Source organism: Sorex araneus, chromosome 1 (assembly GCF_027595985.1).
Source record: "Sorex araneus isolate mSorAra2 chromosome 1, mSorAra2.pri, whole genome shotgun sequence".
Classification (NCBI taxonomy): domain Eukaryota; kingdom Metazoa; phylum Chordata; class Mammalia; order Eulipotyphla; family Soricidae; genus Sorex; species Sorex araneus.
In genome coordinates this window covers 300588020-300600119 of record NC_073302.1, presented here as the reverse complement: position 1 = coordinate 300600119, position 12100 = coordinate 300588020, and the positions used below count along the sequence as shown (strand labels likewise).

The window sequence follows — 12100 nt, the reverse complement described above, 5'->3', positions numbered from 1 at the left end:
GCTCTGCATTTCGATGGGTGTGTCCGCTGCACCCGGCGGGCAGTGGTCTTCAGCCGCGGGAAACAGCCACCCAGGGAAGCTCTGCGCCGTTTCTTTTTCCCTCGTTTCCCTCGTTTCCCTCTGTCCCCTGTTCGCTGTCCTGGGACAGACACTGTGTCTGCTCGCATGTGGGGCCCTGTGGAGGACCACTCCCTTTTGGGATGGAGGGTGTGGTCGGCCCTCGGAGGCTGCACTGCCCCCAGGATGGTCTCACCTGTGGGAGAGGCTGAGCTGGCAGCGAGTGACCGAACCTACCGTGGCAGCCACTTGGAAGCGAGTCTGTGATGCTTCCAGTGCAGGGCGAGGAGTTGGGATGAGCCGCCATGCCTCATCCTGCTGGCAGGCTTGTGAGAGAGGCTGCGTGTGTGTGTGTGTGTGTTGTACATGCATGTGTGTGTGCATGTGTGCGTGTGTGTATGTGTATGTGTGTGCATGCATTTGTGTCTGCGTGTGTGTGCATGTGTTCATATGTGTATGCATGCACGTGTTTGTGTCTGTTTGTGTGCATACTTGTGTGCATGTATGTGTGTGCATGCATGTTTGTGCATGGGTGTGCATGCGTATGTACCTATGTGTGCCTATGTGTGCATGTGTGTGTGCGCATGTGTGCTGGTGTCTAGGTCCTGGAGAGGCATCTCCACCATAGGAAAGTGACACGTGAATCCCAAGGCGAGTCTGCGGTGTGATTCTGCTCCAGAATATTCCCACAACCTTAAACTTCCCTCTACTACTGACAGGTTTAGTCCCTGAGGTGGATCACGGCCCTTGACCTGGATGGTCATTCCTGGTCAGTCCTGACTGTGTGTGTTGGTAATAAACAGTGTCCTGTGCAAGCTTTGGGGAGGTATTGCCACCTCCGCATCGACGGGAACACAGTGCCTGGTGGTCCCGACAGCTGTGTGGGGGCTGCTCGGCCTGCGGGGCCCAGCCGGCTCCCCTGCGCGCCAGCCCATCCATGATAGGTAGTGCGGCTGGAGGAGGAGGGCCAGCCACCGAGATGCCTCCCGGGCCTGGCCCTGGTGTGTTCTGAGGCTCTCTCCACTCGGACCTGAAACGCAGCTGTTGAGAGAGCTGCTCTGCCTCGGGGCCCCGAGTTCTCAGGCACGAGCCCCGTCTCATGGCCCCCGACCTGGACCCACACCCTCCGTCTTTGGGAGCTGCTGCCCTGCGAGCAGCGTACTCTTTGGGCACAGCCCCCTCAGGCCACAGCTGCGGCCTCGGGAGGAGCTGTGGGTTTTCCCCCACACCAAGCCTTCCCCAGGACCCCCACCCAGGCCTCAGCAAGGCTTGGCATCCCCGCACCCGCTGCTCCTGGGAATCGGCAGGCAAGTGAGAGGCGCCGCCCACCCGCCCATGCCCGCGGATGCCACTTGGACTTGTCCACGCCAGGCTCCTGCCTTGGCCACCCTCACAGGCTGCCCACCTGCACCACATTCTGGGAACAGACAGGGCAGAGAGGGTGACCGGCTCTGCATGGGGACTGGAGCTCTCCTTTCTCTTCCTCTTTCTCTCCCTCTCTCTCCCTTACACACTCCCTCTCTCTCCCTCACTCTCCTCTCCCTCTCTCTCTCTCTTTCCCTCTCCCTCTCTCTCCCTCTCCCTCTCTCCCTCTTCCTCTCTCTCTCCCTCTGTCTTCTCTCTCCCTCTCCCTCTCTGTCTCTCTCTCCCTCTCCCTCTCTCTCTCCCTCTTTCCCTCTACCTCTCTTCCCTTCCCTCTCTTCCTCTCTCTCCCCCCTCTTTCCCCTCCTCCCCACTCTTTCTACCTCCCTCTCTTCCTCTCTCTCCTTCTCTCTCTACGTCTCCCTCTCTCCCCCTCTCTCTCCTCTCTTTTTCTCTCCTCTCCTCTCTCTCTTTCCTCTCCCTCCTGTGTTTCTCTCCTCTCTCACACCTCTCTCTCTCCTCATTCTTTCTTGTCTCTCTCCCCCCTCTCTCCCCACCCCCCCCCACTGCTCATGGCATCTTTTCTACTATTCAATCACGAGGGTGCATTTGAGAGCCTACGTATCTCATTGGACACTTGAAGTGACAGATGAGACAAAAGGCAAAACTCCAGGGTAAAATGACAGTGTAGACACTCCTCAGATCCTATAATGAACCTCGCAGGGCATCCAATTTCGCTGTATTAGGATGTTTTTTCATAATGAGCGCATTGTTGGAAATCACATTTTCTGTCTGCGGGCGCTGGAGTCAGCCGCGTGGCCACTTCAGCTCGGTGGCTAATTAGCGAGAGGCGGGCACGCCTTGAACAGACCTGGGCCAGGCGGCACCCGGCTGCCGCGCCCCGTTTTCCCATCCGCCCGGCACCCGTGATTCCTGCTCGATCTTTCATTTGGTTTAACTATTCACAGGGGTCGCATTGGCGGGGAGAGAGGAGGGGAGTGTGTGTGTGTGGGGGGGGGGGGGTAACAGTTAAAAGGGAAAAGGTGGAAAAACCAAACAGAGTGGGGGCGGGGCCCTTTTCTTTGATCGCCTCACACAGGCGCCACATCTTGTGGGCCCCAGGGGATGGCTGTGCCTTGTGGGGCTCACCTCACCCCCACAGACACCTGTCCCCAGGTCTCCCCAGCACTGCGAGAGGGTGCAGTGCTGAGTGAATGAGTGGGGAGAGGGACAGCTCTGGAATAACCAGACCCAGCTAGGGAGCATGTGGACACCATGGGCTGCAGAATGGGTCCATGCAGCCGAGTTTGCCTGGAATGGGGAGAGGGAGGGTAGAAGGGGCCTTTGGGACATTGGCGGACACCGGGTGCTCTGGTGGCGGGTGAGATGTTGGAAGGATCTATACATGGAATTATCATTAACAGCATTCTCAGCCATGGTGCTTCAAAAAAAGAAAAAGAAAAACAAAACACAGTACCTCTGTGAAAAGGGGGATAAGAAATATACAATGTAAAAATAAAGATAATGATAAAAGGAAAAAGCACCCAATTCTATGGACTTCCAGAAAATTCTAGATGAATCTAGAATTCCAGACTTCTCTGCCTCCAGGTCCATTCCCCACTGGCCACGTCTTGTGTCCGGTCTGTTAGGACAGGCGCTCATGGCTTCCCTGCGTCTGCTGGCCTCCAGGCCTGGGCGGCAGAGCCCGGGTGAGGCCCAGCAGCGGGCACAGAGAGCCCTTTCCTTCCTTCCCCATTTCCTTTTGGGGTATTTTCGAACAACATTCGAGGCCCCACACACCCAGGTGTTGTTACGAGCAGCCTGCCGTGCTGTTTGCACAGTGTCGTGTGGAGAGCTGGCCGCTGGACCAAGGCCACACGCCGCCGCTTACTCTGGGAGCACAGCCGGCGCCTGGGCGAGTGCCGGCCGGGCGTTCCTGCCGACGCCGAGCCCCTAATCCTTTTGATCATTTGCACTGTGCATTTTTACACAGGCTCTTGTGCTTCAGAGACACAAACTAAAGAAGCTTAAAGGTGAGTCCGATGGGGGCGTCTCTGCACTGTTTGTCATTGCAGATGGAGCTTGAATTTGAATGTTAGGCATTTCTCTGCACCAGCTGAGCTTCCCTAAGCCCCTCCACGAAAACAGTGTCCAGGAGGTGAGGTCCTTCCTGACCCCACATTGCGTTCACAAGAGAGGACACTGTTTGTGGAGCCGTGGGCAGGGGCTTCTCAGTGGCACTGCCTGTGGAACCGTACCCCCTCCCCCAACCTGGCTGAGGTGGGGATGAGCCCATTCGCTCTTCCCTGGGCCTGGGGGCTTCACCCTTTGGGGGGACTTGATTTCCCTATCCATGGAAGAGGGCATCTCCCCATAAGACTGGGGGCTGTGGTTCTGCCCCACCCATGTCCATAGCAGCCTGCCCCCCTCCCCACCCCATCCAGGAAGGCCAAAGCGGCCCCAGTGTGGCTCTGGGTCCGACTGTGAGTTCAAATGTGGGAGACGTGTTAGGTGGCCGAGAACCACTCCCCCAACCGAGGAACAAAGAAAAGGGGATCACAGATACATGGTCCAAGTAGCCGTTTAGTGCAGAGCTGTTGGCATATCCATAGAACATCTGAGGGGTCAAGGACTACACAGAGGGGTGATTGATCATTTACAGAGGAAAAGCATTTCAGCGGAGACAATTCTCTTGGGGGATTAACTCAAGGAGACACTGTGTCTCTCAGGGACATCTATATTGCTTTTCTCTTTCCCTTTAATTGTACATATTAAACAATTCAGCTTACTTTTTAATTAATATTTGCAGTCATGTGGATAAACACAGTAAGAGATATAGATTCCCAAACTTAGTTCTTTGAGAACGTTCACGAGGGTGGGTTTTTGTGCTTGGTGCATCTTTTCCGTGATTTGATGATGGGATCTTTGAGATGCGTTTGCTGGATCACTTAATCGAGGTGAATGACTCTTGGTCTTCATCTCTGCAACGTGCCAGTGGGGTCTCAAGGGGATCCGGGCAGACACTGTCCTCCGCCGGGTAGAAGTGTTGCTTCCTGTGCCCCCCCACAATGCGGAGTGTGACATAGTCCCAGTATCCTGTACTGGGCCTCCCCTGCAGTGCTCAGGGAGCCTTCGGCCATTCCCCAGACTGGACGGCTCAGTGCTGCTGCATCCTGAGGTGACGTGCAGGGTACAGCTCTCTAATCTAAATGACAGCAAACCGCTAACGAGAAGTTCATAACAGTCTTAGACAGACACCCCCCCAATTAGAGTAAAGAAGAAATGGAAATCACTATGAACAAGAATTTTCTTCCTAACCTCAGTAGTAAATCCCTTGAGAAGCAAGCAGGGTGCTATCTTCAGCCCCAAGTTTGTAAGAATGTAAAACAACATGACCTTGACCGAGATTGACCTCCCAAGTGTACCACCTACCAAGACGGTGGGGTGTGCAGTTCACAAAATGTTAGCATGAGGCATCAAGAAATTGAAGGATATGTCTAAGAATATTTCTAATATCTCTAAGAATGTTTATTAGAAGTTCTGTTTGTAAAAGCTATGGCCAGAAACAGCCCGAGAAACATGGGCAGTATTTACTTTCTTCTAAATGCTTGACGGCAGGGATGTAGGGTGTATGTGGGTCACTGTACGACAGTGGGGGGAGGGGAGGCGTAGGGTCACTGTAGGACAGTCGGAGGCGTGTGGTATGTAGCATAACTGTCGAACGTTTTGTGCTGTGGGTGTAGCTGACACATTTATAACACTGGCAATACTTCCGGGAATCGAGGTGATCTTTCTTTTTCATATTCCACACATTTCCTAAATGTCATGTGGTTTGCAAATATTGTTTCTATGATCACTAAGTAATTTAAATATTAGAAGGTATGGGGGGATGAGGCTCTTTCCTCCCTTTTCTGAGTTCAAGTGCCAGGTGCTCTGTGAAGGCCGGGACGCTGGCTCGGAGGCCGGGGTGCAGCCGCGTGCTGGTGCGGCGGCTGGGGGGTCCCGTGCAGAGCTGCAGTCACCTGGCTCTCACCATGACCCTGCACTGGCCTCTGCCCTCCGGTCAGTCACCCAGAGCCAGGTGGGGCGCCCCTGCGGGGACAGGCCTTTGGGTTGATGGGTCGAGGGATCGAGCCCAGCACCCATGTGACCCAGAACCCTCATCCTCCAACCCCCGCCGCCGCCATTGACCCGCCCGGCCCCCCAGGGCTGGTGAGAATGCTCTGGGGAGCTGGAAGTGGGGGGACCCCCGCTTGACTTCGCCTCTTGACTGCGAGTGAGGTCAGTGGGTCTGGGTTCACTCTCTCGAGACCAGGATGGAGGAAGGTGCCCTGTGCCCCCTGTGTGCCACCGAGAGTCGGGCAGCATCAGGGGCCTCTGTCGACCTTTTACTGCAGACAGTTGGGCTGAGCGAACACATCCCGCCCCTCAGGGGTCTGAACCCTGCCTTGCCTTAATGTTACCAGCGCAGCAACTATGCTTCTCCCTGGCCACCTCTGGCCTTACGCTGTGCTGTTTCCTCCGCCTACATGGGGGAGCACCCGAGGAAACGAGGAATCAGGCTCTTGTCAGAGGGCACCTTGGGGGCAGCCAGGCAGCTGGCTTTCTCCAGAGCATCCCAACCCTGGTGGAACCCCGGCGGGACCCCAGCAGGACCCTGGGACCCCAGGAACAAGTCACCCCTGCGGGGATTGGCTGGGCTTGCCCTGGGCTGCTGTCCGTGGGCATGGGGAATGCCCTGGCTGGTCTGAGTGGGTGCTGTCAGCATACCCTGACCCTCTGCTTTGTCCCCTCGCAGGGAAGACCGGTCACGCCGAGGTGGTCCGCGTGGTGTTCCAGCCCGAGCGCATCAGCTTTGACGAGCTGCTCAAGGTCTTCTGGGAGAACCACGACCCGACCCAAGGTAGAGGCGCAGCCCAGCCCGTTGATGGGGAGGAGGGGTGGGGAGGAGGGCGGGGGGGGGGGGGGTGAAGGGCCAGCTGCTCCCCCAGCTAGCAGGACCGGACAATGACGTGCTCAGCTCTTAGGGCCGCTGTTCCTCCTCCGTGTGCGGCTTCTGTCTGCACAATGGAAGCGTCTCCCCTGCAGCTCCAGTGTCCCGGACTTACTCTCCCTTTGTTTCCCTGAATTTAGCCGCTCTCATTTCCTGTCGTTATCAGGTTGTTAGTTTTGTTTAAATGTCTGTGGGTGATTTTTTTTTATCATTGTTATTACTATTATTTTAAAGCAAGAGCGGAAAGATAAACCGCAGCTTTGGTTGCTGGATCCTGTCAGTTATCCTCTTTGGAGGACCCAGACATTCGTGGGCTCACAGGTGGCCAGAAATCTCTCTGCAAGCACAGGGCCAGGAAAAGTCGCATGCCAGGGAATGTCGCTTTGAGAGACAGCGAAGGTGCCGAGGTGCATTGCTGCCCGACACTGCGACCTCGTGGGTCCCGGAGCCGAGCACGAAGGCGGGACCTTCACAGATCCCACTCAGGCTCCTCCGTCATCCCACAGAAGCAGTTTGCTTCCGGGGTGGCGTCTGTGAGTGCAGTCTACAGAAATGCTTCTTTGCGTGCATGCTAAGAAGCACCAGAGGGCAGAGCCACAGCCGAAGGGCCGACTCGGGCAGCTGCAGGCAGGGCTGGGGTCCTGGCAGAGCCACCAGCCAGGCCGGAGCCCAGCACGGTGGCCAGGAACAAGTTTCCAAAAGGAATGGGATGGTCGTTTCCAGGAGGTGGTGGAGAAGCAGGAGGTATGGGGAAGGCCTGAGCCAGCGGGAAGATGGAACCCCAGGAAATGAGGAGGTTCAGGGGTCAGCCCAGCGTGGACTGTAGGATTCTCAGGCTGAGGGGCGCAGATTCTCATGGGGGGGGGGTGACTGAGTGCAGGAGCTCCGGGGGGTGACAGGGCAGAGGGCGGAGAGCTGGGAAAGTCTCAGGGACCCCCATTAGGAACCAGGCCCTTCACAGGCCCGAGGCTGGACATGGCTTCAGCCTGAGAGAATCCCCTCCTGGCACCCCAGCGGAGTTGGCTGAGGGTGAAGCCACCTCTCTCCCGCCCTTAACTGCCAGCGAGCTTGTCTTTGCCGACTTTGCTCAGCTGCATAGTTTCGGGGCCGGCCTCTGAGTCTCCGGTAATTTTCTCTTTAATACAAATTTCAAAGAGCCTCCTCTTCCTCTCCCCCTTCTCCCTTGCTCCTCCTCTCCCTCTCTCCCCCCCTCCCCTCTCTCACTCCCTCTTTCTCCCTTTCTCTTTCTCTTTCTCTCTCTTGTTCCCTCTTTCTCCCTCTCACTTGCTCCTTCTCCCTCTCTTTCTCTTCTCTCTTTCCCTCCCTCCCTCCTTCCCTCCCTCCCTCTCTCTCTCCCTCCCCCCTACCTCTCTCATGTCTAGTCATCCTTGAAAGTCTTGGTTTACTGTGCCGTTCCTTCGGGCTGCCTGGCCAGTGCCCGTTGGTGGACTCCGGCTACAGAGGTGGATGTTCTCATGGCTCTGGAGGCAGGGGGCATGAGGGGAGGTGCCTTCTGAGGGCTCTGCTTGGAGTGCAGGTGGCCCCGTCTTCCCTGTGCAGCCTTCCTACAGACACTGCCCGTTAGCTTCAGCCCCACCCCACCCTTAATTGTTAAAGACTGTCCCCAGTCAGGCTCCTTCCAAGGAACCAGAGGTGGGAGTGGGGGCACAGTGCTGTCCTGTATGTGGTTTATTCCCGGGGGCAGGGGGCCTAGGCACAGACCACAGAGAGCTGGAGGTCTCCTGACTCAGCTTCCTCCTCAGCTCCATACCCCAGAACCAGAAATGACAGGTGACGGGGTTCACAGACGACAGGGCTTGACTCTGAACGACGTCACTGACTCTGAACGAGCTTCAGAGCGAGGAGTTTGTCTCGGCAGTATGCTGTTTCTGCTTTGAACGGTGGCAGTGGACAAAGGAGTGACCGCAGGGCCCAGGCCTGGCCAATCACAGCATCTTCCCCTGGTAACCTGTGTGTGATCTTAAGACCAGGCGTGTGACCCCAGCAGACTGTCCAGCCCCAGGGACAGATCCGAGCCCCCCCCCCCCCCGCTGGGCCTGCTGTGTGAGTCAGTCACTTGGCTAGGGACAGCACGGTGGGCTGCCCTGGTGGAAGGCGCCTGCCTGCAGGAGAAGCAAGCAAGGAGGAAGCAGCCGAAATGGGGAGGGAGTGCGTCCTCTCAGCTCTGGACACGGCCACTCAGCCCTGCCCTTGGGTTTCCTCATAGCCCATTGCCAGGCTCCATAGTTGCAGTGATAACACCAACATTCTAATGAATCCACTGAAATAATCGCTCTGTTCCTTCCATTGATTAAATACTGGTTCGCCCAGTTCACTTGGCTCCTGACTCGGAGACCGCCCCAGGTTTGAGGGTGTCACTTTTGACTCAGGAGCCAGAGGACCCCGGCCTTGTTTCTTCAGCACCTTCTGGTGGGTTGATGAGCGCAAATCTTGGTAGTTTAGATTTAGGGTTTACGGTTTGGGATAAATCTGAGAACGGAGCCTCTCACCGTCCCCGCTGCCCGTGCAGGACAGTCATCCATCAGTGATGTGCATCGTGAGTTTCCTCCACGCTGGACATTCTAGTGACTAGCTGGCACTGGCCACCAGGTGGGCGGAGTGGGGAGCGTTTGTGGCCTCTCGATCACCGCCCAGGCAGAGATATTCCTCAGGAAGGAAACGGCTGAATCCCACTGTACTGAGATCACACGACCACACAGATCAATGGGTACCGGGCCGCAGACCCAGAAAGCCACTGGAGATGAACATCCAAAGCAGGAACCGTGAGTTCAGAGCATGCCAGGGTCGCTGGATGCCACATTCCCGGGAACCCTGAAGATCCCAGGCCCGAAGGCCGGCGTGACTTTCCCAGGAATGTGAGGTCAGGGAGTGGGCCCATCCCCCACCATGTCACCTTGTGTGCGGTGGCAGTTGGTTTGAGACCCACGTGCCTTTTGGCATCGCCAACTGCCTATGTGACAGCCGTGCCCTCAGCTCCTGTTGAAGCCCAGCGTGTCCACTACACTGTCCCTCATCTCCCTCAGCCTTGCTCTCGGGGGACTTCCCGGGGGCCCCTGGGCAGGCGGTGGGGCTGGTCCCTCAGCACAGCCCTCCCAGCCTCAGGCCAGGCGCGCCCGGCCCAGGTCACTGCAGAGAGGAAGATCCCGTTTCCCCTCTGCTTCTCATATCCTTGACCTTTCCAGATTCATATCTGAACTGTGTTGTGCTGACCCTTTTAAGTTGTGGGGTTTTTTTAAGGAAAAAAGAAGAAGACGAAGAAGACGAAGCAGAAGAAGCCACCAGTTTGGGAGGCCTCTCCTTTTTTTAGCCCGTGTACAAGGACTCTGTCATCTGCAGATAATTAGACAGTGGGAGCCGCATTGTATTGCTAATGAGCAGATGTGCAGGCTCCGCATGGGGAACAGCTGCACACATAGAAGACGCAGGGGAGAAGCCCCCACGCCGGCATTATGCATTCTGAAAGGGACCCCATCCCTTCAAGAACTTGAGTCACAGGGAAGAAATGAAACAAAGAATGTAACTGATGTTTGTCTTTATTAATTGCTCTTTCAGCCACAGCGGTCACATGCACTCACATCCGCACGTGTCTGTGCTCTGCACGTTAAACCCGTGTCCAGCCCTCCCCCGCTTTCAGCTTCCTGGTGCTGTTAGGGTTGGGTGCCCCTGGGCAGATGATGGCACCTTCTGGCTGCGTCTCCGGGCTCACTGTTCAGTGCTCCCCACGTGCAACCAAGTCTCCCCCTTAGAGTAACTAACCCAAGTGACCTGAGATCCTTTTGCCAATGAGCACAGAGGCCCAGACTGGGCTCAGGACCAACTGCTGGTCAGTAACTGTGTGCCAGGGTCAGAATTGGACTCCAGGGCTCACGGCCCCAGCAAGTGGAGTTTCCCTCCATTGCCCGCAGTCCCCCCATGAGCCCCGTGATACCTGCAGAGGAGACACAGGCACCCTGGGTGGGCATCGTCCCACCCTGTCCGTGACCCTGCAGGGGCCCTGGGTGGGGCAGCCCTGCCCTGTTCCTGACCCACCTGCATGGTCACGGCATCAGGACATGCAAGAGGAAGAAGTTGCCGGGAGCTTCTGGAAACTGGGGGCCGGGGAGAGATCTTGTCTTTGACTCATCAGCAGCGTGGTACAAAGTCAATACAGAAGAACAAAGTCAGACACATGATGTGACTCCATGTGACGCGGGCACTGAGTGAGGAGAGCGATGCGAGCTGGTCGATGGGAAGGAGGTAGGACGTCTGGGCATTGGCCCAGGGTCCAGGTCAGCTGTCTCATGGGAAACAGCTCCGCATATTGGGTAAGGGTTCGAGGCATATTCAGAGCAGGGCTTCAGAGAGCTGAGCCATTCTTCGTGCCAAGGCCGGGGCCTGAGCGCAAGCACCAGACAGGTAGGAAGACTGAGCTTAGAACCTAGAGATTCAACCACAGAATAAACCGAGTAGGGAAACGGGTGAAACCATGAGGAGCAAAACTCAATGAATGGAAAGTAAACAGCAACGGAGAACATCTGTGGAGTCAAATGTCAGCGTTTGAAAAGAATAACATTCGTGGAACTTTATTTGGCTGGGGCCAGAGAGACAGGACATGGGTAAGGCGTGCCCCTCATGCTGCCAGCCCGGGTCCCCCCAGCACCCCACCCTTACGGAGCCACGAAGCCCTCAAGGACTGTTCCCTGAGCACAGAGCCAGGAGCCTGGAACTTGAAGTGCTAAATAAAGTCAACTTCTTGAGAATATAATAAAAGGGAATAAACCCATAATCATTTTACAAATGAATAAATAGAATTTTTTTCTAAATTTTCTGATATTCATAAATATCAGAAACTTGGTATTTATAAAAGCGCCCATGAAGAAACCAGTAAGTGTCGATGGCTTCTCAGTGAGTTCTGCCGACATTTAAGGAAGAGATCATTTCAGAATTTTCCAGGGACTAAAGAGAATTCGTAATCCAACCCTTAAACCATCTTGATACCAGAATCTGGTGGGGGGAAAAAAATTAGGGTTCAATCTTACTCAGGAAATATATGCAAAAATTTAAACAAAAGATAGCCAACTGAATTTAGAGACAGAAGCAGAATGCATTGTGGCCAGTTCAGTCTTCTCCAAGGAGTGCGGGCTTGCACTGGCACTTTATTATTATTATTATTATTATTTTTTTTTTTTTTTTTTTTTTTTTTTTTTGCTTTTTGGGTCACACCTGGCAACGCACAGGGGTTACTCCTGGCTCTGCACTCAGGAATCACCCCTGGCTGTGCTCAGGGACCATATGGGATGCTGAGATTTGAACCCGGGTCGGCCACGTGCAAGGCAAACGCCCTACCCACTGTGCTATCTCTCCAGCCCCTGCACTGGCACTTTAATACAATCGGTACAACATTAAGATGGCCAAGAGGGGAAAAAAATCACATGACTATCAGAATAGATGCACAAATAGATGTTTAATATTTTTTGGTACTTGCGAATGATTAGAAAAACATAAATGAAATAAAAATAAATGACAAACGGCATTGGATGCCTGCAGACACCGTGGTTCTAAGGTGACTGTCAGGTGCCTTTGAAGAGTCGCCTTTGAAGCTCTCCCAGGTCTCTCGGGGCTCGGGCTGGTCCTGTGCGTCAAGGGGGGAAGCGCCCCGAGGGCTGAGCCTGCAGCCCATTGACTTTC

At 55.3% G+C, this 12100-nt stretch overlaps 1 protein-coding gene across 4 annotated transcripts in view; it reads left to right on the top strand.

The window, feature by feature from the left end:
- Positions 1–12100, top strand: part of MSRA (methionine sulfoxide reductase A) — a 159306-nt gene that overhangs the window by 124835 nt on the left and 22371 nt on the right. For all 4 annotated transcript variants that reach the window (XM_055132672.1, XM_055132685.1, XM_055132691.1 and 1 more), the window contains one exon: positions 6218–6322. In XM_055132672.1, coding sequence (XP_054988647.1) covers positions 6218–6322 — 105 coding nt within the window. The remainder of the gene's footprint in view (positions 1–6217; positions 6323–12100) is intronic.